Here is a 24,526-nt window from a genome sequence, read left to right on the forward strand (position 1 = left end):
CTCGCTCAGTGAGTTAAGGATCTGGCATTGCTGTGGTGTAGGTAGCAGACACGGCTCGGATCTGGTGTTGCTGCGGCTTGGTATAGGCTGGCAGCTGCAGCTCCGATTCAACCCCCAGCCTGGGAACCTCCATATGCTGTGGGTGTGGCCCTAAAAAGACAAAAAAAAAATAAATAAATAAAGAAAGAAAAAGAAAAAGATTCAAATGCTTTTACTGAAATCTTGGTGCTAAGTATGAAAAGGGAAAATGAAACTAATTAAAATTCATTTATTTAAAGGAAAATCTATTTAAAACATTTTCTTTCTTTTTTTGCTTTTTAGGGCTGCACCTGAGGCATATGGAAGTATCGGACACATATGCCAACATATGCCACAGCCACAGCAATACAGGATCTGAGCTGTGTCTGCAACCTACACCACAGCTCACAGCAACACCAGATCCTTAATCCATTGGGCGAGGCCAGGGATTGAACCCACAACCTCATGGATACTAGTTTGGTTTGTAAACCAATGAGCCATAATGGGAACTCCCTGTAACTTTTGATAAATTGCTGACATGGTACCTCCAAAACAGAAGTGGCTTTAAATTTCATATGAACACAGATGATCTATAACAATTGCAGTAAACAATAAGGAAAACGTACTAATATGTACATGCCAGTCAAAATTAGTCCTCTTATTTTAAGTCTTTAGTATTTTTTTTGCCTCTCTCTCTTTTTTTTTTTTTAGGGCTGCACCCTTGGCATATGGAGATTCCCAGGTTAGGGGTTGAAATGGAGCCACAGCTGCCAGCCTGCACCACAGCCACACGGAATCCGAGTCAAGTCTGAGATCTACACCACAGCTCACAACAATGCTGGATCCTTAACTCCACTGAGCAAGGCCAGGGAATCGAACCCATGTCCTCATGGATCTTAGCTGGATTCGTTTCTGCAGCACCACAACAGGAACTCTCTACAACTTTTGTTAAATTGCCAATATAGTACCTCCAAAACAGAAGTAGGTTTAAGTCACATAAGAACACTGATGATCTATAACAACTGCAGCAAACTAGTAAATGAGGAAAATGTACTAATATGTGCATGCCAGTAAAATTCTAAAAAAAAAAAACCTCTTATTTTAAGACTTTATTAGTATTCTTAATTTCTTTAATCATCTTCTGCATTATATTAGGGTATGAAATAAAGTATGCATTCAATATAAAAAGAAATAATCAGGAGCTCTGGACTAATTTTTTAAAATACAATTTGGTTATTATACCATTATACCTGGAAGCACAGTAAGAAAAGATGAAATCCCTCACCATATCTCCTTGATCCTATTAACAAATCAATTCTAACACAGTAAACTGCCTTAAAAATGACTGTTTACTTGAATCCCAAAGAGACCTACTATCAATAGTGTTGATCTGACCAGTAGGAGTTGAAGTATCAGGCAGGGTCTTTGTTTCTGGTCTAGGCTCCGTCTTGTATATGGATTCATCCTGACAAAAACCCTTCTCAACACTGTCAAAAAACCACTGTGTGGTCACACAGTGTACATTCCATCTCTTTGCACATTCATATTTTTGACCTAATATATTCATTAAAAAAGAGAAAGAGAGAGAAATATAAACCATTGAGAAAATCTACCTTTGCAGAAATATTCAAATTACAGTAGGTTATGAAAAAAACACACCTGAGACAAAATTAAAGTTACCAGTAATTAGCTATATAGTGTATTAAAAAGTAACATTATAGGTTATTACCCAGTTATATTTTCTGTTAGGTAAATACTCATGCTATATGAGGGAGTTATCTCTTACAAAATTGCATAGAGACAAAGGCAACTGTGGGGTAACTGAAATGAACTCCATATTAGACTTGGATTGAGTATAGCCTCCATCACTTAAATTCTTTAAACAAGTTTCTTTTTCCTTTTTGGCCATGCCTGCAGCACAAGGAATTTCCTGGGTCAGGGATGAAACCTGAACCATAGCAGTGACCTGCGCTGCTGCAGAGACAACGTTGGAACCTTAACTTGCTGCACCATAAGAGAACTCCTGAACCAGTTTCTTAATCTGTAACACGGGGATAACTCACAGAATTATATGGTTTTAATAAGGCTGCATAAAACAATTGTGAAAACTGTAAACACGTGCAATATAAAAAAATACCAACTTTCAATAGATTACTCTGACTAGGAGGAGGGTTCTATTTGACATCCAGGACAGACAGGCAAGTAGATAAGTCATATTAAAAATGTGTCTTTTTATTACTTTAAAAAAAACTTTAACACAATGTATTTTGAAATGATGTCATAGAGACATTGAGGTCAATATGTAGTAAACAATAACATGAAAGTGTGTGGTTTTTTTACATCCTTGAGAGCTAAGAGATGAACTGCCTTCAGATTCAGAAAACTAAAAGCAGTTATCAAGTTAACTCACAATCATAAGATCATAATTGGCCACACCTAAAGCTCACTTAAGGACAATTACCAATTAATTTTAACCTTTTTTTCTAATTTTACCTTTTAGGTAGTTTATAGGTAGTTTAGTAAAACACAGTATAGATATAAAAAGATAATAAAAACACTAATAAAACTCTTCTCTCATTAATTTTTATACATTTTAAGAGTACTGGTAAAAAATATTTTCCAGAATAAAGGTTTTAGAACCCCAAAATTATAGCAATTTTAAAGAATTCTTCTTAGTAATGTATTTCTCTTCTTTTAGTTGTCTCATATTCTGCAAGATGTATTTTCAAGTTAAAATTTGTAGCTCATTCAGTAAAGCCGATTCATTCATTTACAAACTAAGCCAAGCCTTTAGAATTTATCATCAGAAAGAAATGTAATTTAGCAACATCTATTAAGTTTCCTGCTCTGCAACCAAATTTCCTGTCTCTTTTAAGTATTTTTTTTTTTTGTCTTTTTGCCATTTCTTAGGCCGCTCCTGTGGCATATGGAGGCTCCCAAGCTAGGGGTCTAATTGGAGCTGTAGCCGCCAGCCTACACCAGAGCCACAGCAACATGGGATCCGAGCCGCATCTGCAACCTACACCACAGCTCACGGCAACACCAGATCCTTAACCCACTGAGTAAGGTCAGGAATCGAACCCGCAACCTCATGGTTCCTAGTCAGATTCGTTAACCACTGAGCCACAATGGGAACTCCCTGTGGGGACCTTCTTTAAAAAAAAAAAAAAGATCTGATAATAAATTTAGGTAAAACACCACTGGAAATTTTTGTTTTTTAATATTTAGTCAATGACCTGATAAACACTAGGATAGTTATGTAATTTTTCTACAGACTGTACTTTTTTTTGGCTGCACCCATGGCATGCAGAAGTTCCTGGGCCAGGAATCAAACCTGTGCCACAGCAGCAACCTGAGCCCCTGCAATAACAACACGGAGTTCTTAATCCTCTGAGGCACATGGGAACTCCTCTACAGACTGTAAACCAAACTATCGAACTATTTTTGGAAGACTTTAGGGAAAAAATATCATAGCAGATTTATGACATGTCAGAAGTAAAAGCCATTCTATAAAGACCTTAAAATGTTAAATCCTGGACAACTTTACATTTGCCCATTTGGAAAACAGTTTTACCTTTTGGTTCTTGCACAATGAGATGTGTACATTCATTCATTTTCAACTGTCCCATGTATTGACCTCCATGCTTAACTGTGAGTCGCTGAACTGCTTTCCTGTCTAAGCTACATAAGCCAGTCACACAGATTATGCAACCAAGAAAAATAGGACACTTGAAGTCTTCCATGTTTATATCCGTATACCTAGCTATCTTTCTGGGGAAAAAAAATGATAAAAAGGAAAAAACATTAACATATGAAATATACCAGATAGTTTAAATTTCACCACAACAATGACAAGACAAACAATATCACCAAAACAATGACAAGACAAACAATAGAATATCTTTAATGTTTTACTCATTTTTTTAGGATTTTTTTGTTGTTGCTTTTTAGGGTCTCATCTGCAGCATACAGAGGGTCCCAGGCTAGGGGTTAAATTGGAGCCACAGCTGCTGGCCTACACAGCCACAGCAACGTTAGATCTGAATCGCGTCTGCGACCTACACTAAGCTCACAGCAACACCACACCAGATCCTTAACCCACTGAGCAAGGCCAGGGATTGAACCTTCAACCTCATGGTTTCTAGTCGTATTCGTTTCCGCTGCGCCACTACGGGAACTCCTATAATCATTTTTAGTAACAGGGAAACTGATAAAGACACTTCACTCATCTAGCTCAAAATATGTCTCTGATAAAAATTAATATTTCCAACAGAGTCTCTCGAATAGAACTGTTTTAAGGGAAAAGGGAAGAAATATATGTATTTCATTAACTCTAAGTCCATGCTGGTCAAAGTGATGCATTTCCCAAAACCGTAAGTCTAAATTTCTACCTAAAAAGCCAAAGTTTCTTTGGTTGCCCTCTCGAAAAATATACTTTTAATTCTTCTTTTATACTATACAAATAATAAGCAATGATTTTTAGCAAAATAACAACAAAAATATCATTATTCTGTTGCCATGTTAGGCAGATGTGCTGATGAAACAGTCTAGGAATGAGGCTGCCAACATCAAGACATGTTTAGGATGTGCTGGATTGTGTTGAAAGGAAGACTGAAAAAATGCCTACTGAATTCTAACAGTGGTACCTGGACTTATTGGCTGTTAATCTAATTTTAAAGGAGACTCTATTCTACCCTTTGAAATAGGCTCTAAGCTCCACAAGGGCAGGGATGCTGTCCTGTTTTTGCTCTCTTTATATCTAATGCCTTGCTCAGGTCACATAAAATAGGTTTTTATATGTTTACATTTAACTCTTTACATATACCTTTGGGAGGGAATACAAATACCAAAGTGGCTAAAACTTACACTCCATCTTAACTACGGGCACAGTATTGATGGATAATGCAACCTAAGAGCTACGGTTGCCACACTGATTTTCTCAACTATTTTACAAACATTATTGCTGAAAACAATTCTATTATCAAAGCTTTTCTCACCTTTCAGCTGATGCTAAGTACACAGCTCATTCTACCTATCAACTTGATGATGAGAGCTTATAGGTTATATTTTGTTTATATTAGAGAAGAGTAACAATTTTTTTTTGTCCCCAAATAACAAATCCAAAGAGAGTGTCATAAAACCTCCCCTATGAAAGCCCACAATATGCCAAAATGATTGAATGCATCATTTTTTCAAATCTAGAAAATATCTAAATATTTTTCTTACTTCTCTTGTGATTTCTCCCAAAGTGTTTTTATCCAAGAAGGAAGCAAAATAGGTTTTTTTAGGTTTGCTGCAACTAAATATTTTTTGCTACCAACTTCTCCTGCAATAAGGTGAGTTACTGATACGTTAAGGTCTCTGTATACGCGTCCACCCATCATTTGTACATATTTATGAACTTCTTCCTGTAGCCCCAAAAGAAAATACTTTATTAATAGGGAGGAAAACTATATCTCTTCCACTTATTATGCAATATCCCATAAACATCTTTTGTTGTTAGTTTGAATGTACAAATGTTCACCACCACCATAAAATTAAATAATTGACAAAATTACTTGTGGGAATATAAAGTATACGTTTTAGAATAGTTATCTTTATACACATTATCTCCCTACATTTATCTTCCATAAATTTAACTATGTTGCTTCTACAATAAAAAATAATTTTTACGCCATGTACATACTCAAAAAATATAAATTATACACGTAATATATAAAAACATATACATAGCTCTCAGAAGCCTTTTTTAACCAACTATGATGGAAAAATATAAATGATTCAAAAACAAACTCACTGATTATACAGAGGAAAAAACTGAGCTTCCTCTTTAAATCAAAACAAAAAACTTCAACTAGCCAGTTTTCAACAAAAGATTCCACTGTATTCAATTTATTTATCAATTTTTTTTCTTTTGTGGCAGCCCCATGGCATATGGAGTTCCTGAGCCAGGGATCAGATCCAAGCTGCAGCTGTGGCAACGCCAGATCCGTTAACCCACTGTGCCAGGCCAGGGACCAAACCTGCGTCTTAGTGCTGCAGACACTAGATCATGTTGCACCACAGCAAGAACTCCTTAATTTATTAAAAAATTAAAAAAGATATACACTGTCATCTTGATTTTGCTATAAGTCATGAACACCAAGTGCAAGGTCTTTTGAAGTATCTCCTACACAGTGAAAAATTAAGTGTGGAAATATATATATTGATCATGATATTCCTCTCAACACCTCAACACCTACCCTTTTGTCTTTTTCCAGGCTTGTACAAGATACAGTTACATCAGACATAACCATGTTATAAACTGGATGCTCCGCTCTTGGGACACATCGCTGGTGGTGCATACAAAATATGACCACTTGAGGACCAACAATTCTGCAGCCAAGCTACAAAAACAGATAAAGTTTAGTAAGTAGGAAAAGACCTTCAGTCTTACATTAAGATTACATTTTGTAATATTTACCAATTCTTTATAGGAGTTGATGACCACTGCAGAAAAATCACCAAATTGTTACAAGGAAAAAAAAAAAAAAGACCATTATATGATTTCTCAAACACACACCACGTTAAAACACACACATACAAGCAAATCAAACAATGCAGGCTATCAAAAGAAATAAGCTCTAAAAGCCATACTCAAAGTTGCCATTAAATTTTTAATCTCTAAAACAAATGCAATCTTAATGACAGGGGATGTGAATTAACAGTCTCATGCCATTAGAATTAGTAAATATCTACATTTACTTTTCAAATGAAGCTTTCAGCCAATAAAGTAGTTTAAAAGTATGAGCTCAGATAAAGTCCCTCTAAAATACCTATTATGTTACCCCAAAAAAGTATAATCCTAGGCAGTTTCTGTATTTGTTTTTTTAAAATACTTTGTCTTCAACTTAATGTCTTTTCAAGGAAGATCCACAAAGACTTCTCCTAAGATACTGCAGGTTGCTCAAAAAAAGAAAAAGAAAAAACCTTTTATTTTCATTGCTAATTGAGAAAGGTGACAGTCTTGCTCAATTCAGCACTCCTGGGCCAGACTAAAAAGCCTACTGTTGCCAAAGTCACCAAAGCATGACTGATTTAAATATCCACAGAGCAAATGATTGTTGCTACCTTTTTGGTCAGTCATAAGAAAACTGAGTTTTTTTTTTTTTTGTCTTTTTTTTTGTTGTTGTTGTTGTTGTTATTGTTGCTATTTCTTGGGCCGCTCCTGCGGCATATGGAGGTTCCCAGGCTAGGGGTCGAATCGGAGCTGTAGCCACCGGCCTACGCCAGAGCCACAGCAACGCGGGATCCGAGCCGCGTCTGCAACCTACACCACAGCTCACGGCAACGCCGGATCGTTAACCCACTGAGCAAGGGCAGGGATCGAACCCGCAACCTCATGGTTCCTAGTCGGATTCGTTAACCACTGCGCCACGATGGGAACTCCAGAAAACTGAGTTTTTGATGCTGCTGATTCTACCTGACAAGCAGTATTATTTCAAGACCAACAATGCTTTTGGCAAAGGTGGGCACAGACCTTCTGTACACTGTACAGACAGTACTGCATCTACCTACTCTTCTATGTTTTCTTCTTCTTTAAACAAGAATTAAGTTCTTTGTAATCTGGATGGAATTATAGTCAGTTTACTCTTATTTCAATGCTTCTCTCTTGTCCAGACACCAAAAAAGTAATGAGTCAGTAGACTCTAGAATCAACAAAAAGAAATAAGATGGCTCATTGGTATATTAGTAATGCTTAACCCCAAAATGCTTCTGTTTAGCATATCATTTTTCAGACCCTATAAAGATATGAATACTAAGGAGTTCCGGTCGTGGCGCAGTGGTTAATGAATCCTACTAGGAACCATGAGGTTGAGGGTTCGATCCCTGCACTTGCTCAGTGGGTTAACTATCCAGCGTTTTCCTGAGCTGTGGTGTAGGTCGCAGATGCGGCTCGGATCCCGCGTTGCTGTGGCTGTGGCGTAGGCCGGGGGCTACAGCTCCGATTTGACCCCTAGCCTGGGAATCTCCATATGCCGTGGGAGAGGCCTGAGAAATGGCAAAAAAAAAAAAAAAAAAAGATATGAGTACTAAAATTCAGGAGCACATAGGAAAGACAGTAAGTAACCAAGCTTTAGGTTGAGGTCTTTTCCTACTCGATTATTTTTTCCTGATAAATCTTACATTCAAACTGTGTTTACAGTGCAGTGGAATTTCATCAATAAAATGCTTCATTAACACAGGATTAACTTGTACCAAATGAAGTTAAATTCCCTGAAATATGAACTTACATATTAACCAAAGCTTACTGAAACACAATTAGCCTTAAAAAACACTATTTCCAAAACCAAAGAATTTCTCTGATTTCATAAATTGCAAAATATTTCATGGTCAGTAAAGAACTTATGTCTGCTGAAGCAAAAGCAAACCAAAAAACAGATTGCTGAAGGAACACACTAAAAGTTAAAGCAAACCTTTTTGAGATGGTCGAAGACAACACCACTAAAAGGGTCACAAATATAAAGTGATCTATCATTCTCCTTTATCTTCAATGCTTCCTCTTCTGTAATAATCTGAAGATATTCTTCTGATTGGAACTCTTTTATTGACTGAAACAAAAAATAAATAAAAATGTATCAGAAATTATTCACCTTTATTTATGTCCTATGAATTCCATCTTCAAAATCCATCTCAAATCCATCCTTTTTCCTATCTCTCATTAGATCCCTCCAAAGTGGTTCCTTCTCCCTCTCTTGCCCTAAATCTATTCTCCACAGAGCAGCTAGTTATCTTTTCAACAATACAAATCAGGTCAAATCACTCTGTTCAAAAATTCCAACAGCTTCCCACTACACTCAGAATAAAATCCACATTTCTTAAAATCACTTATAAGACTGGCCCCTGCCTGTCTCTGCCCTGCTCTCCACTTACCTTCTTCCTCTCATCCCTTTGGCTCACTCTTTCTCTAGCCACTCCTGCTTTCTTGCCAGGCCTGGAACAATTTAAGCATAACTTCATCTACATGCTCTGCTCTTGTTCGCACTGACTGAAATACTGTTCTCCCAGAACTTCACCTGACTTGATCTTTCACTTCGACCACATCTGCTCAAATGTCACCTCCTCAGAGATGTCTTTCCTGATCATACTTTTCTTTTGTTTTGCTTTTTCTTTATGGCCGCACCTGCAGCATATGGAAGTCCCCAGGCTAGGGGTTTAACCGTAGCTACAGCTGCCAGCCACGGCTACAGCCACAGACACAGCAACGCAGGATCTGAGCTGCATGTGCAACTTATGCCATGAGACATGCCAGATCCTGAAGCTACTGATCAAGGCCAGGGATTGAACGCATATCCTCATGGATACTAGTCAGAGTCTTAACCCACTGAGCCACAACAGGAACTCCCCGATCATACTTTTTAAAATAATCTTGTGCCTCTAGTGTACTTTATGAAGAAAAATAACACATATATATCAATCTCTCTATATATTCATATATCTATAGTTTTTGTCTCTCTCCTTTACAAGAATGAAAGTTTCATTCTCTTTCTTGTTTGCCAACATATCATGACTCCCAGTAAGCACTTAAGAGTATTTTCAGAATAAATTTTGAAGTTCTTATGTTAAATACTTAGCATCATCCTTTTTAAATTAAGTCAGATTATGTCACTCTTCAGAGTATAACTCTCCAGTGGCTCTGTTTCACTGCAAGATAAAAGTCAAAATCCTTACAATGGCCCACAAGGCCCTCCTGACCTTTCTACTCTTACTCTCTGAAGTAAACCTAAACAGTCTTCCCCCATCCCTTGCTCACTACTCTTCAGCCACATTATTGCTGAACAGACACTGTGACACTTTCCCAGGGGCCTGTGTGTGATTATTCTTTCTGCCTGAAACCTTTTTCCCCAGATATCTATATGGCTCATTATCTCACCTTCAAGTGTACTCAAATAGAACCTTCTTCATAAAGTCTACCCTGATCACATTCTATTTAAAATAAATTGTTATCTTCCCTTCTCCTTTTCCCCCAACAAACATCCTCCAGAACCCTTTAACCTGTTTTGCATTTCTCTCCCCACGGTACTTAGCACCTTTAACACACTATAGTTTCTTCATTTATATGTCTGATTAATGTCTATTTCCTCCTAGACTAAAATGAAAACTCTGAAAAACTATGGATCTTTGCCTGCTCTGATCACTGACACATGCCGAGTACTAGAACAGTGCTCATCAGATGAAGGATACTCAATAATTACTTGCTGAATGAATGAACTTTAAAAAGAAACCTGCTACAACAGTGGTTTTTAAACTTTAACAGACCCAGGATCTTGGTTTTTTTTTTTTTGCTTTTTAGGGCTGCACTCACGACATATGGAAGTTCCCAGGTGGAATGGGAGCTAAAGCTGCTGGCATTCACCACAGCTATAGCAACACAGGATACAAGCAGAGTCTAAGACCTACACCACAGCTCATGGTAACGCTGGATCCTTAACCCACTGAGCAAGGCCAGGGAAGGAAGCCGCATCCTCCTGGATCCTAGTAAGGTTTGTTAACTGCTGAGCTACTAAGGGAATTCCTGAACACAGGATCTTGTTAAAAACCAGATTCTAGCTGCTAAGTATGAGTTAGGGCCCAACTCTCAGGCCATGGTGATGCTACTGATGATGTCAGTGAGTAACAAGGCTCTACACGACCCTACCTGCTCTGATACAATACTGTACATAACAAAACATAGTTTTAACAATTAACATCAACAAAAAGAAAGTGTAACCAATACAGGACTCACATTTTTTTCAACAAAGGTCTGTGGTTTGTAGACAAAAAGAAATTATTTTCAGAACAGCAGGTCCACCACTTTCAACAGAAATGTCATTAAAGATTTCATGCACCCCCAAATATATAATGTTTACATCAATTCAAAAATGTGTAACAATGAGATATCTAATAATGTAGACTACAGTAAAACTATTATGAACATAAAATAATTATGAATAAGACATAATAGGCCTAATAAATCAAAACAACTAAAAACAAGAAAAGGAATTCACTGCATCAAACAAGACATTTTCAAGTATTCTTACCTCAAGAGCTTTAAAAAAACATTCGGAATTGTCTGAAGACTTTAAAAACTTCACAAAAAACGGTTCTTTGTCATTTTTGGACATTTTTGAACTGTCAAAATAAAGGAACCGTTAACAAGAACATTACATATGAAGTTAAATGTTTAAAGCACCTATTTTCCTGCATAGATAAGAATGCCTCAGGACAAACATTCTGGCCTTGCCTTTGAATTCATCATTACGGTTTGTAGAAAACACTGGAATGTGGACAAAGTCAAGGAAAAAGATGACAACACCAATCCTTGCAAATAAATCGGATAACGAAATTAAGGTCGCTAAATTGAATCCGTCAAGGGCCTGTGCTCAGGGGCTCTAAGTTCCTTAAGCCAAAGCGCATTCAATTGTACTTAGCTTAAAGATCCTCTGAATGAATCGGTCCCTGCGGGAATCCGCGGCCCTTGAGGTACGTTCAGCCCTCAGTAATGTAAACGTTTAAATATAAACGTGAAAACAAGCGAGCAAAGTCATGCCCCGTAATAGGCCGCCGAAAAGCGCTTGCTCCCCAGCTCCCGGGGCAAGGCCCGGCTCTTGGTCCAGCAAGCAGTCATGTCCTCTCTGGCGTCTAAGTTCCACCCGCCGGTCCCGGGCCGGTTACAGGGCCCCAAAGGCCAGAGACAGCGTCCCGAAAGCACCGAGGGATGGAGAAGGAGCTGACTCCTCTCTCCGAGCTTCACTCACCACGGTGGCGCCTGGGGGTCTCCGGGCGGCGAGAGTGGGGCCGCGCAGCCGGCAAGACGGCTGCTGGGCTCGGGCGCCAGCCCGGCGCACACCCGCCGCACCCGGCGGCGCCCCCGGCCCAAAGCAAGCGCAGACCCGGAAATTGCCGAACCCGAACTGACTTTCGCGCCAACTGCAGAAACTTCCGGCGGAAGTGACATCAACGGAGTCGAGCGAGGCGGGCAGAGGCGTCTAGAGACGTGGTGGGCGGTCGCTATGGTGAGGTGGGACCCCAGTCTAGGTGTTCTGGAAATCTAGGGCTAGAGCCTTTGGGACCTCCGGGCTCGGAAGGGCGAGCTGGGCTCCGCTGGGAGTTGGCCAAGCGCTGAGGACTAGCGGGTAGGGGGCCCGGAGTTCCTTAGAGGAGGCCCCAATACACCCAAAAAATAAAGCCAGGGGAAAGAGGGTTTTCCTCGATAAATATTTTACACCTAGAGACCATGTATTATCGTCCAAAACAACACTGTGGGGCAAATAGTGGTATCTCCACTTTATAGATGTAAAAACTGTGGCTTAGGGAAATTAAGTGACGTGCTCAAGGTCACAGTAAAGTAGAATTTAGACTGCTTCCGGGTCTGTTTCACCCTGTGGACTGGCGGACTGGATTCTTTTCCTTTCAGTGTATTATGAATGTATTCATCAGCTACCTCAGCCAGGAAGTCTAAAGGGAAGAAAGGTGTCAGGACGACCTGAATTACACACCTGGTGCAAAGAGATCTTCACCAAGGTCTTCTGTGATTCCCCCTTCCCTTAAACCTTTCAATGAGCATCTCATTTTCCTTCTCTGTAACCACTTGAGTTAGATTCTGGGATGGAAGCTACTGTTGAGAAGGCAAAGATCAGGGGAGAGGAGGTGAAACAGGATCGCTGGATCCTGGCTGGTTGATGGACAATGACAAAGTGCTGAGTTAGCATTTTCTCCTCAATTTATTCCAGACGAGGTTGATAAAGTCATGACTTGAGTAATGTTGAGAGTTTAAGGCCCTGTACCTTGATTGTTTTTCTTTTCCGTTTTAATGTCTCAATATAGCAAAGAGCAGCTTGGGTCTAAGTGTGTGAACATATCTGTGGAAGGGTAGTCAGAATAACACAGGGGCTCAAAGGTAAAGCACTGTTATCAGGGAGATGGTGAGGCAAGTCTACATACACATGAGTGAAAGTTACTAGAGTTGTAAAAAGAAATGGCACCGCCTCAGTTCACTGTGAAGGAGCAAGTCTGTGGTGAGCTGTGTAGTAATTACTGTTGTCAGGCACCCCACAGTGGACAGGGGACTCCTGCTTGCCCTGTTCCTGCTCACTCTACCCAGCGTTCTGCCCTAGAATGTGGGCATTACTGTCCAAGTCACCTAGATGGGAAAGTGAAGCTCAGGGCTGTGTGACTTGCCCAGGGCCACCCACCTGGGAGGTGGCTGTACCTGCATTTGAGCTGAGGTGCTGTGGCCAGAAGGCTTAGCTCCTCCTGACCCACCACAGGGGTCCCGGTTACAGGCTGCCACCCATCTCTACAGGGAGGTCAGCCCTGGGGCAGGAGCCTGATCCTGACCATTCCTGGGGCCCAGTGGAGGCCTCATGGGAGGAGGAAGGGACTCACAGATGCTGCTAATGAGGAGGAGGAGGAGGAGGGGGAAAATGAAATCAACCCTTTAGCTTTTCGTGGCTGGATCTGAATAGCAAGGGAGTCCATCTCCTCTTGAGAACAGGAGACCAGGGGCCAAGTTTTGCCATCTGTATCTGCACATGGGCAAAGAGGGTCTGTCTCGGAGGCCCCTAATCTTGGGCATTAGCTAGAGCCCTGGGTCTTTGTCTGGTGTGGTGCCTGGACCAGCAGCATAAGCATCACCTGAGAATTTGTTAGAAATGAACATTCTTTTTTTTTTTTTTTTTTTTTTTTTTGTCTTTTTGCCTTTTCTTGGGCCGCTCCCATGGCGTATGGAGGTTCCCAGGCTAGGGGTCTAATCAGAGCTGTAGCTGCCAGCCTACACCAGAGCCACAGCAACGTGGAATCCAAGCCACGTCTGCAACCTACATCACAGCTCATGGCAACGCCCGATCCTCAACCCACTGAGTGAGGCCAGGAATCGAACCCAAAACCTCATGGTTCCTAGTCGGATTCTTTAACCACTGAGCCACAACGGGAACTCCAGAAATGAACATTATTGAGTCAGACTTCTTGAAGTGCGGAGTTGGAGGGTGGGGCTGCTGCTCTGAGTTTTAACAAGCTGATTCTAATGCATATTAAGGTTTGCTTGCATAGCAGTCCCTTAGGAAAGAGTGAACGTGGTTATACAGGTTGCGGTCCATGAAGATTTCAGTAAAAACAGGAATAGTTGTGATGTGCTCTCTGGCAGCTACCTTTGGAAGATAAATCTGGGCCTTAACTTTACTCTTACCTCCCTCACATTAATCCCTGTTTCTTTGGCATTTCTGTGACCTAGAGCCAGAAGCTTCAGACCCTGCCTGGAGTACAGTTATAGGGAACCTTATGTTTGTAGAATGAAGAGACACAGGAAATAAATATAGCAGGGCAGTTACTTTTAAAATGTGGATGGTGAGAAAACGAGTATTTCTTGTCCTATTTTGCTACATAGATAAGATTTCTGAAAACTAAAAAATAAACTAAAAATAGATTGTTTTCAGTGATAGGGTTTTATATTTGTTTTCAGTGCTGTAAATGAATACGTACCTACATATAAGGAAATGTATAATTAAAAAATGAGATTAGTACATATAGGACAGACTCTTGGTTGCCAGGGGGGAGAAGGAAGGGGTGGGATGGATTGGGAATCTGGGGTTAGTAGATGAAAACTCTGGCATTTGGAGTGGATGGGCAATGAGATCCTGCTGTATAGCACATGGAACTATGTATCTACTTACTTGTGATGGAACATGATGGAAGATATTGTGAGAAAAAGAATGTGTGTATATATGTATGACTGGGCCACCTTGCTGTACAATAGAAATTGACAGAACATTGTAAATCAATCATAATAAAAATTTTTTAATAAATTAAAAATGCAAAAAAATGAGATTAGTAAATTATCTTTCTTGCTGCAGAAATAGTCTTTGCTGCAGCACAATATTTATTTGTTGTCTGTCTTCAATAGCTGGATGGTAGAACATCGGCCTACTGAGTCTGCTAAAGTATAGGGAAAAGGAGGTAAAATGGAATGTTAGTGGCATGTGTTGGTGGCTGTTAGCTGCATTTAATTAGGTATTATAAGAAAGTAATAAACTCAGAAGAAGTGGCTTGATTTCAAGCAAAAAATAAGAGAAAAAAATCCAGGAGTGCCCATCATGGCTCAGTCTTAACCACTAGACAACCAAGGAGCTCCCTGGATGCCTTCTTAGGTCTGTCTCGTTTCTCTAAACTGTGTTTCTTTTTTTTGTCTTTTTGCCATTTCTTGGGCCACTCCCGAGGCATATGGAGGTTCCCAGGCTAGGAGTCGAATCAGAGCTGTAGCAGCTGTCCTAATCCAGAGCCACAGCAACTCGGGATTCAAGCCGAGTCTTCAACCTACACCACAGCTCATGGCAACGCTGGATCGTTAACCCACTGAGCAAGGGCAGGGATCGAACCCTCAACCTCATGGTTCCTAGTTGGATTTATTAACCACTGCGCCACGACGGGAACTCCTAAACTGTGTTTCTTTACTTACCAAATAAAACATTTGAATAGTCTTGTCTAAAAGTGTGATTTCTAGGGAAACTCAAACTAAGACAAAAGACCCAAGACATTTGCTCCTCTTGATAATGTGTGTTGTTGCTGGAACAGAGTGCTCAGCCACAGATTCCAGTTCCCATCCTGTTTGCATCTAGGTGGGATCATGTGACTGAGCTATGGCTGATACAATGTAAGCTGAAGTGATGTTTAGCACTTCTGAGCCTGGTCCATGCCAACCTCTCATACTGGGTCCCACACGTCCTTATTCTAGATCCCAACACAAACAATAGTCTTGGAAACTGCATGTTGAAAATTGCAGAGCTCTGAATGTCTGTCAAGAGCTCCAAAGATGAAATCTCCACCCCCCCACCCCACCCACCCCACCCCCCTGCCTCTTCAACAGATAAGCACTACTGCTGCCAACTGGGTTTTATATTAGCAATAGTTTACTGTATTAAACCACTGAGATTGAGAGTTTCATCTGTTATGGCGACTGGTACCAACCTAATCAATTCTGAAGTTGGCAGGGTTTATTTTTTATTTTTATTTTTTTTCTTTTTCGAAGTTGGCAGGGTTTAAACAGATGTGTTGCCACTTCAAAAACTGTCTTTGCAGAGTTCCAGTAGTGGCTCAGTGGGTTAAGGATACAGCATTGCAGTGAGCTGTGGTGTAGGTCACAGACACGGCTCAGATCCCACGTTGCTGTGGCTGTGGCTGTGGCTGGCACCTGAAGCTCTGATTCGACCCCTAGCCTGGGAACTAACATATGCCGCAGGTGCAGCCCTAAGAGGAAAAACAAAACTGTCTTTCATTACCAGAAGGCCCTTGGAAAGAGGAAAGAATGAAGTGACTCCAGAGGCCACCTGGGAAAAAACATGGACTTGGAAGCAGGCTGCCTAGTTTTTTTTTGGGGTTTTTTTTTTTTTGTAACCTAAGAATTTTATTTTTTAAAGTTTTATTGAAGTATAGTTGATTTACAATGTTGTGAAGGCTGCTTAATTTGAATGTCAGCTCTGACATGTACCGGCTGGCTACCTTGTGCAAATTACTTAACCTCCGTGTACCTCACTTTCTTCCTGTATAAAATGAGATGACAACAGCATCTACCTTGTGGGTTTATTTTAATATTAGAAAAACACTTAGCTCAGTGCCTACACACAATGATCAATTTACAAATCCCTGATTTTCTAAAGGTCATCATGAAGTCTTTAAAATGTTTTTGACAATACAATCTAACCTTCTGCTCTGCTATTGTGAGAGATTATGCCAAAGCAACAAAGATGGCTTTGGCACCATGAATGGCCTTCCTTTGCAAGATGACTTTGTCCCCATATGTAGGAAGTTTCCATAGTTTGCGCTACTCAGAGGTCAGAGGGCACCTTGGCCTATTGGATTTAGGCTGTTAGCTTTAGGTAGATCATCAATCTTAGCAGCAATATGCACCCCTTGACCCTAATTGGTCTTTGCTGCAGGCTTACGGAGACAATTGCTCAACCTACTTTGGATATAATCCTGTGCATTTATTCATCTATTTGTTAATTTTTTGAGCCTTATATTAGGCACTATTTTCCAATAGGATCAACACATTGAACAAAACAAATGTGATCTCTGCCCTCATAGACCATATTTCCTTTCAAAGTTAGGAGTAAATGGAAGACGAGCTAAAGAAGTTACACATGAGCACAGTACCCTGTGAAATTCATTTAGTAACAATACACTAGAGTCTTAAAAAATAAAGATTAGGAGTTCCTGTTGTGGCTCAGCAGGTTAGGAAACTGACTGGTATCCATGTAGATGAGGTTTTGATCCCTAGCCTCACTGGTGTGTTGGGTTTCTGTGTTGCCATGAGCATTGGTGTAGGTTGCAGACGTGGTTTGAATCCTGCATTGCTGTGGCTGTGGCTGTGGCTGCGGCCAGCAGCTGCAGTTCTGATTCAACCCCTAGCCTGGGAACTTCCATATGCTGCAGGTGTGGCCCTGAAAAAAAAAAAAAGATTAAAAATGAGTAGCTAATGTCATCCTTGGCTAGTGCTTCTGCCATGGTGAAGTAGCTTGTGCAGGAATTATACTATTGTTGAATAGATCTAGATGTGGAGAAAGCATCAGAAAACATCTATTTCTTTTCTTGTTTTTTTTCTTTTTTCTTTTTTTTTTTTTTTTTTTTTGCCTTTTCTAGGGCCGCTCCTGCGACACATGGAGATTCCCATAGGGATCTAATCAGAGCTGTAGCTGCTGGCCTACGCCACAGCCACAGCCACAGCAACGTAGGATCCGAGCCTCGTCTGTAACCTACACCACAGCTCACGGCAATGCCAGATCCTTAACCCACTGAGCAAGGCCAGGGATTCGAACCCAAACCTCGTGATTCCTAGTCGGGTTCGTTAACCACTGCGCCATGACGGGAACTCCAGAAAACATCTATTTCAAGAGCATTAGAAATTAGGAGTTCCCGTCGTGGCTCAGTGGTTAACAAATCCGACTAGGAACTATGAGGTTGTGGGTTCGATCCATGACCTCACTCAGTGGGTTAAGGATACAGCGTTTCTGTGAGCTGTGGTGTAGGTTGCAGATGTGGCTCGGATCCCATGTTGCTGTGGCTCTGGCTTAGGCTGGCAGCTATAGCTCTGATTAGACCCCTAGCTTGGAAACGTCCATATGCTGCAGGTGCAGCTCTAGAAAAGAAAAGAAAAAAAAAAAAAAAAAGAGTATTAGAAATTAGAAGTGCCAAATTTCTGGAAAAGGGAGGGGGTAACCCAGAGGGTTGAGATGACATTCTGCAACCACTTGGGGGAGTTTTCCACTTCCAGGCACAAGGCAAAATGTATCTGGCTTTGCCTAAGCAGTGGGCCACTCCTAGCAGAACCTCAGTGCTGGAAAAACAATTGGAGACAAGATCCCAAGGAGAAGAGAGTACAGAGAGCTAAGCCTAGCACATAATCAGTTTTCCTCTTAAGGAATTTGGCACAATGTGAAGCTCCATAGAATGAATGGGAGGCAGAAAAATAAAATTCCACAAAGGTCCCAAAGAATATAGCAAGTGTATTAGTTTACTATTTCTTCTGTAACAATCACCACAAATTTAGCAGCTTAAAACGATGCAAATTTATTATCTTATGGTTCTGTAGGTCTGAAGTCTGAAATGGATCTCACTGGGCTAAACTCAAGGTGTTGGCAGGGCTGTGTGCTCCTTTCTGAAGTCTCTACAAGAGAATCCATTCTTTTGCCTTTTCCAGCTTTGAAGCTGCTCACATTTTTTGGCTCATGGCCTCACCCCCTTCCACCTTCAAAGCCAGCAACTGTAGAGTCTTTCTTACATTGTCTCTCTCAGATACTAACTCTTCTGCTTCCCTCTTCAACATTTAAAGAATCCCTGTGATTGCACTGACCCAACCAAATAATTTAGGATAATCCGTTTATCCCCAAATTGCCTGATTAACAACTCTAATTCCATCTGCAACCTTAATCCTCCCTTGCCTTGAAACATATTCACAGTTTGTGGGATTAGGACGTGGATGACTTTAGAGGGGCCATTTTCTGCCAGCCGTACCAGGCTTTCAGTGTGAAGATATAGGAAGGAGCCTATTAAAATTGCAAACTAGTCTTGATTCAACCAAATCTCAGATGGATCCAAGTGACTAGTCCCCATTCTATCTTCTTAGCAGAATGAAAGAGCGAACTCCCCTTGGAAATTATGGTATATTGTCTAGAGCCTCTAAAATATTTTATATGCAATATCCAGTTGTTCAAGCAAAAATTAAAAGGCATGCCAGGAGAACTGTATGTCAAAAAAAAAACCTAGTAGAAAAGCTCACAATATAAATACATCCACGAATAATCCAGATACTGCAGCTAGCAGACAGACAAGGAAATTTAGCCATTTACTTATTTATTTAGGGCCACATCTGCAGTATACAGAAGTTCCCAGGCTAGGGGTTGAATCAGAGCTGCAGCTGCTGGCCATAGCCATGGCAACACACAATCTGAGCCATGTCTGCAATCTACACCGCAGCTCCTGGTAACACTGGATCCTTAACCCACCGAGTGAGGCCAGGGATGGAATCCGAGTCCTCATGGATACTAGTCGAGTTTCTTACCTTGAAGCACAACGGGGAACTCTGACAAGGAACTTTAAAAACCATAATTAGGAATTCCCATCATGGCTCAGTTGGTAACGAACCCAGCTAGTATCCACGAGGATGCAGGTTCTATCCCTGGCCTTGCTCAGTGGGTTAAGGGTCCAGCATTGCCGTGAGCTGTGGTGTAGGTTGCAAACATGGATCAGATCCTGCATTGCTGTGGCTGTGGCTGTGGCTGGCAGCTGCAGCTCTGATTCGACTCCTAGCCTGGGGACTTCCATATGCTCTCTGTTAGGCCCTTAAAAAAAGACAGCCACCCCCCAAAAAATCCCCACGATTAGTAGAGTCAAAAAGTAGAGTAAAATGTGATAAAAATGGAAGAAAAGATGGTGAATATAATGGAAAAGATGGAGAATTTCTTTGGTGAACTGAAATTTATGAAGAAGAAGTCAAATGGAAATTCTAGCAGTGAGAAAGGCAATAATTCTACTACAGATCTAAGAAAAAGTGTCTTTGCGATTTGTCTTATTGTGGTAGGCAAAACTGGGGGAAATACAGGAATTATGAAGCTATGGAAAGAGAGTCTTTGCAACTCAGAAATAACCTTGTAAACAGCAAAGAACCTGTTTTACTCCAAAAACATCTAAAACATGAGTTTAAATGAAAATGCAACAATTGATGTTAATTTCTCATTAAATGGATTTAACAGTACAAATAGACACAGAGAAGAGAGAATTAGTAAGCTGGAAGACAGGTTAACATAAAATATCTGAACTGGAACACAGCAAGAAAAAAAAAGACGGAAATATAGGGAAAAAAAGCACGATATATGTGCATATTTTAAAAAGAGTACTACACAATTACAGTCATAGAAGTAGAGTCAAGAGAGAATAGACAGGTGTTCCTGCTATAGTGCAGTAGGTTAAGAATCTGACGACCAATAGCTTGGGTCTTCGCAGAGGCTTGGGTTCAATCCCAGGCCTGGCACAGTGGGTTAAAAGCTCTGCAGTAGGTTGCAGCTGTTGCTGGGATTCAATCCCTGGCCTGGAAACTTTCATATGCCATGGCTGCAGCCATAAAAGAAAAAAAAAAAAGAATTTTCCAAGAGTGATGAAAATAGAGCACACAGTCACAACTAGGATAAAATCACACTTAGGCATAATATAGCCAAACAAAAGAAAATAAGATGATAAAGGGAATATTTTAAAAGCAGCAATATTTGACTTCACAACAGAAATTATGGACAAAAGAACACAACGCAGAGACAATATTAAGGAAATAACCAACAGAGTGGAATATTACACTTGGTGAGGAAAAAAAAAACTTAGAAGACAATTAGTTAAAGATATTTAAGGAGTTCCTACTGTGGGTTAAGAATAGTGTCTGTGAGGATGCAGGGATTTTTTTTGTTTGTTTGTTTGTTTTAGGGTCGCATCCGAGGGATATGGAGATTCCCAGGCTAGGGGTCTAATCGGAGCGGCAGCTGCCATCCTACGCCACAGCAACACCAGATCCGAGCCTCGTCTGTGACCTACACCACAGCTCATGGCAACGCTGGATCCTTAACCCACTAAGCGTGGCCAGGGATCGAACAGCAACCTCATGGTTTCTAGTTGGATTTGTTTCCACTGCACCACGACAGGAACTCCAAGTGTCCATGAGGATGAAGGTTTGATCCCTGGCCTCACTCAGAGGATTAAGGATCTGCTGTTGCCACAAGCTGTGACACAGGTGGCAGATGTGGCTCTGATCTGGTGCTGCTGTGGTGTAGGGCGGCAGCTGCAGCTATGATTGGACCCCAAGCCTGGAAACTCCCACATGCCACAGTGCAACCTTAAAAAGAAAGGGGGAAAAAAGAAAAGAAAAAAAAAGGCATTTAAGACCCTGAGAAAATTCTTTGCAAGAAAATTTGTACCAAGGGACAGAAATTCTTTTAGACAATAAAAATGATCCCAGATGGAACCACGGAAATGGGGAAGAAGTCAAGAGAGTAAATATGTGGTTAACCATAAATCAATACTGACTTAACAAACATAAAATTTTGTGACTTTCTAAACTATAAATGAAATTAAAAATGCATAACATAACACAATAGTCAGAAAACAGTAAGTGAACTTGTTATAAAGTCCCTAGCACTAGCAAGGAAGTCATAGAAGTGATAATGCTCTTTACACTTTAATAAGTCAGGAGGTTGTGTTGCAATCTATTGGGTACTCATTAAAAGAATAGGAAAATAATATGTAACTAACAAGTAAATAGGAAAAAATGGATGCATTTTTTAAAAATGATTAAAAGAGGAGGAGTTCCCGTTGTGGCTCAGTGGTTAACAAATCTGACTAGGAACCATGAGGTTGCGGGTTCGATCCCTGTCCTTGCTCAGTGGGTTAACGATCTGGCGTTGCCGTGAGCTGTGGTGTAGGTCACAGATGCGGCTCGGATCCCGCATTGCTGTGGCTCTGGCGTAGGTTGGCAGCTACAGCTCCGATTAGACCCCTAGCTTGGGAACCTCCATATGCCGTGGGAGCGGCCCTCAAAAGGCAAAAAGACAAAAAAAAAAAAAAAAAAAAGATTAAAAGAGGAAAAGAATGGAAAGTATATAAAAGAGGTTAGCCAAGTAGAAAACAAATAATAAGGTGATAAATAACACCCCAATACATCAGTAACTACATGAAATGTCAGCAAACTATATGCCAATTAAAAGCCTAAAATTATCAAATGGAATTTTTAAAAATCTGTTTCTTATAAAAGACATACTTTAGACAAAAAAAAAAAAAAGATGTACTTTAGCTATAAGGACACAGAAACACTGAACACAAATGGAGTAAAAAAAATATCATGCCTATAATTGACTAAAGAAACCTGGTTTAATTATATCAATATTAGATAAGACTCTAAGGCAAGAAACATTACTAGAGATAAAAAGAGGCATTTTGGTGGGTGAGGGGTGGACTGGGGTTTGGGATTGGCATATGCACACTGAGGTCTATGGAATGATCGGCCATAGGGACTTGCTGTATAGCACAGAGAACTCTATACCCAATATTCTGTGATCGTCTATGTGGCAAAAGAATCTGAAGGAGAATGGATGCATGTACATTTATAACCGAGTCACTCTGTTGTACAGCAGAAATTACCACAAATTGTAAGTCAACTATACTTCAATAAAACTTTAAAAAATGAAAAAAGACATTTCATGATGATCATACTTATAAAAGAAATAACCCACCAGTAAAATAGCACAATCCCTTGGAGTTCCCCTCGTGGCTCAGTGGTTAATGAATCCAACTAGGAACCATGGGGTTGCAGGTTCGATCCCTGGCCTTGCTCGGTGGGTTAAGAATCTGGCATTGCTGTGAGCTGTGGCGTAGGTTGCAGACAAGGCTCAGATCCCGCGTTGCTGTGGCTCTGGCGTAGGTCGGTGGCTACAACTCCAATTGGACGCCCAGCCTGGGAACCTCCATATGCCGCGGGAGCAGCCCAAGAAAAAGACAAAAAAAAGAAAAAAAAGAAAAAAAATATATAAAACAAAAGTTGACAGAATCAAAAGAAACAGACATACCGCAGAAATCAACATAACATTGTAAATCAACCACACTTCAATAAAACTTTTTAAAAAGTAAAAAAAAAAGAAGAAATAGACAAATCTACAATCATTGTGGGAAACTTTAATACAACTTTATCTGGCACTAATAGAAAAATCAGATTGAAAAAAAACAAAGATAGGAAAACAAAACCCAAAGAAATTCAAGAGAGCAGAAATCAGTGAAATAAGTGAATTTACGATAGAGAAAATCAACAAAGTCAAAAGTTCACTCTTCTTGAAGATTCATAAAACAGATAAAACCCTGCCAAAATGAATCAAGAAAAAGGAGCAAACATAAATAGCAACATCAGCAACAAAAAAGAAACGTTCTAGCAAGAATCTTTCATACATTAAAAATGTATAAGAGCTTCCAGGATGGTGAACATTTATTTTCATGTGCTGGGAGGGTGGTGCACTCCAGTTTCTCAGGGACAGAGGCTTCTCTATGCAGGACCCTTCTGGACCTCACCAATGAACCTCTTCATCTGTATCCTTTGTAATATCCTTTATAAACTTGCAAACAGAAAAGCATGAACAAAGATAATATTGTGACCAAGCTTATAATAAATTTCAAATTTGAAGTTTAGATGAAAACAAAATGTACCAATTCTAAAACTTCAAGAATCAGACAATCTGAACACTTCTCTAACTATTAAAGAAATTTAATCTGAAATTGAAAACCTTTCCACTATGAAATTTAATTTGAAATTGAAAACCTTTCCACCCATCTAGAGATGAATGACTTTACTGCTAAAGTCTTCCAAGAATTTAAGAAAATAGCACTAGTTTTACATGTCTTCCAAAAGATAAGAAAAGAGACATTTCCCACGTCATTTTTGAGCCATCATAACTTTAAAACCAAACTTAAAGGGAAATTAAAATAAAGAAAAACTGGAGAATGATTTCTCTCATGAAAAAAGATGAAATGGATGCAAAAAAATCCTCAAGAAAATATTAGCAATTCAAAGTCAGCAATATATAAAAAGCATTACACATACTAACCAAGTGAGGTTGAATACAGGAATGTAATAGTGGTTTAACATTTAACAATCAATTAGAGTAATTCTCCATATTAATGCTAAAAGGAGACATAATCATGGTGATGTCACTGTGGCTCTGCTTACAGCTGTGGGGTTGGTCGATCCCTGGCCCCAGAATTTCCTACCCCATGGGCATGGCCAAAAGCCAACCAACCAAACACAAAACAAACAACAAAAGGCAAACTAAGAAGAAAAATAGCTTCCTTAAGCTAAACAATGTCTAAATAATATCTAAAACAAAACACCAGCAAACATTTTACCTAACGGTGAAGTATTGAAAGCATTTCTCCTCTATCACTAATTTTATGCCGTGATGTATTGTAAGTTCTAGTC

At 40.1% G+C, this 24,526-nt stretch overlaps 1 protein-coding gene across 11 annotated transcripts in view; it reads right to left on the reverse strand.

Annotated features, from left to right (window-relative positions):
- TOPBP1 (DNA topoisomerase II binding protein 1) overlaps positions 1-11,920 on the reverse strand; it is a 77,939-nt gene extending 66,019 nt beyond the window's left edge. For 2 of the 11 annotated variants that reach the window (XM_021069466.2, XM_021069465.2), the window contains exons 1-7: positions 11,796-11,920; positions 11,079-11,169; positions 8,475-8,609; positions 6,261-6,404; positions 5,245-5,426; positions 3,593-3,789; positions 1,393-1,572 (exon numbers count right to left, since the gene is read on the reverse strand). In XM_021069466.2, coding sequence (XP_020925125.2) covers positions 1,393-1,572; positions 3,593-3,789; positions 5,245-5,426; positions 6,261-6,404; positions 8,475-8,609; positions 11,079-11,162 — 922 coding nt within the window. In that variant the 5' untranslated portion in view covers positions 11,163-11,169; positions 11,796-11,920. Of the gene's footprint in view, positions 1-1,392; positions 1,573-3,592; positions 3,790-5,244; positions 5,427-6,260; positions 6,405-6,481; positions 6,508-6,833; positions 6,988-7,537; positions 7,707-8,474; positions 8,610-11,078; positions 11,170-11,795 lie in introns of those variants that run through there. The other 9 variants (XM_021069467.2, XM_084989690.1, XM_084989693.1 and 6 more) reach the window with 9 other exon arrangements.
- Positions 11,921-24,526: the final 12,606 nt, after the last annotated feature.

This window comes from Sus scrofa, chromosome 13, assembly GCF_054392235.1.
Source record: "Sus scrofa isolate SSC_HxYL_T2T_F1_AM1 chromosome 13, Sscrofa_HxYL_maternal_Yorkshire_Landrace_v2.0, whole genome shotgun sequence".
NCBI classification, from domain to species: Eukaryota; Metazoa; Chordata; class Mammalia; order Artiodactyla; family Suidae; genus Sus; species Sus scrofa.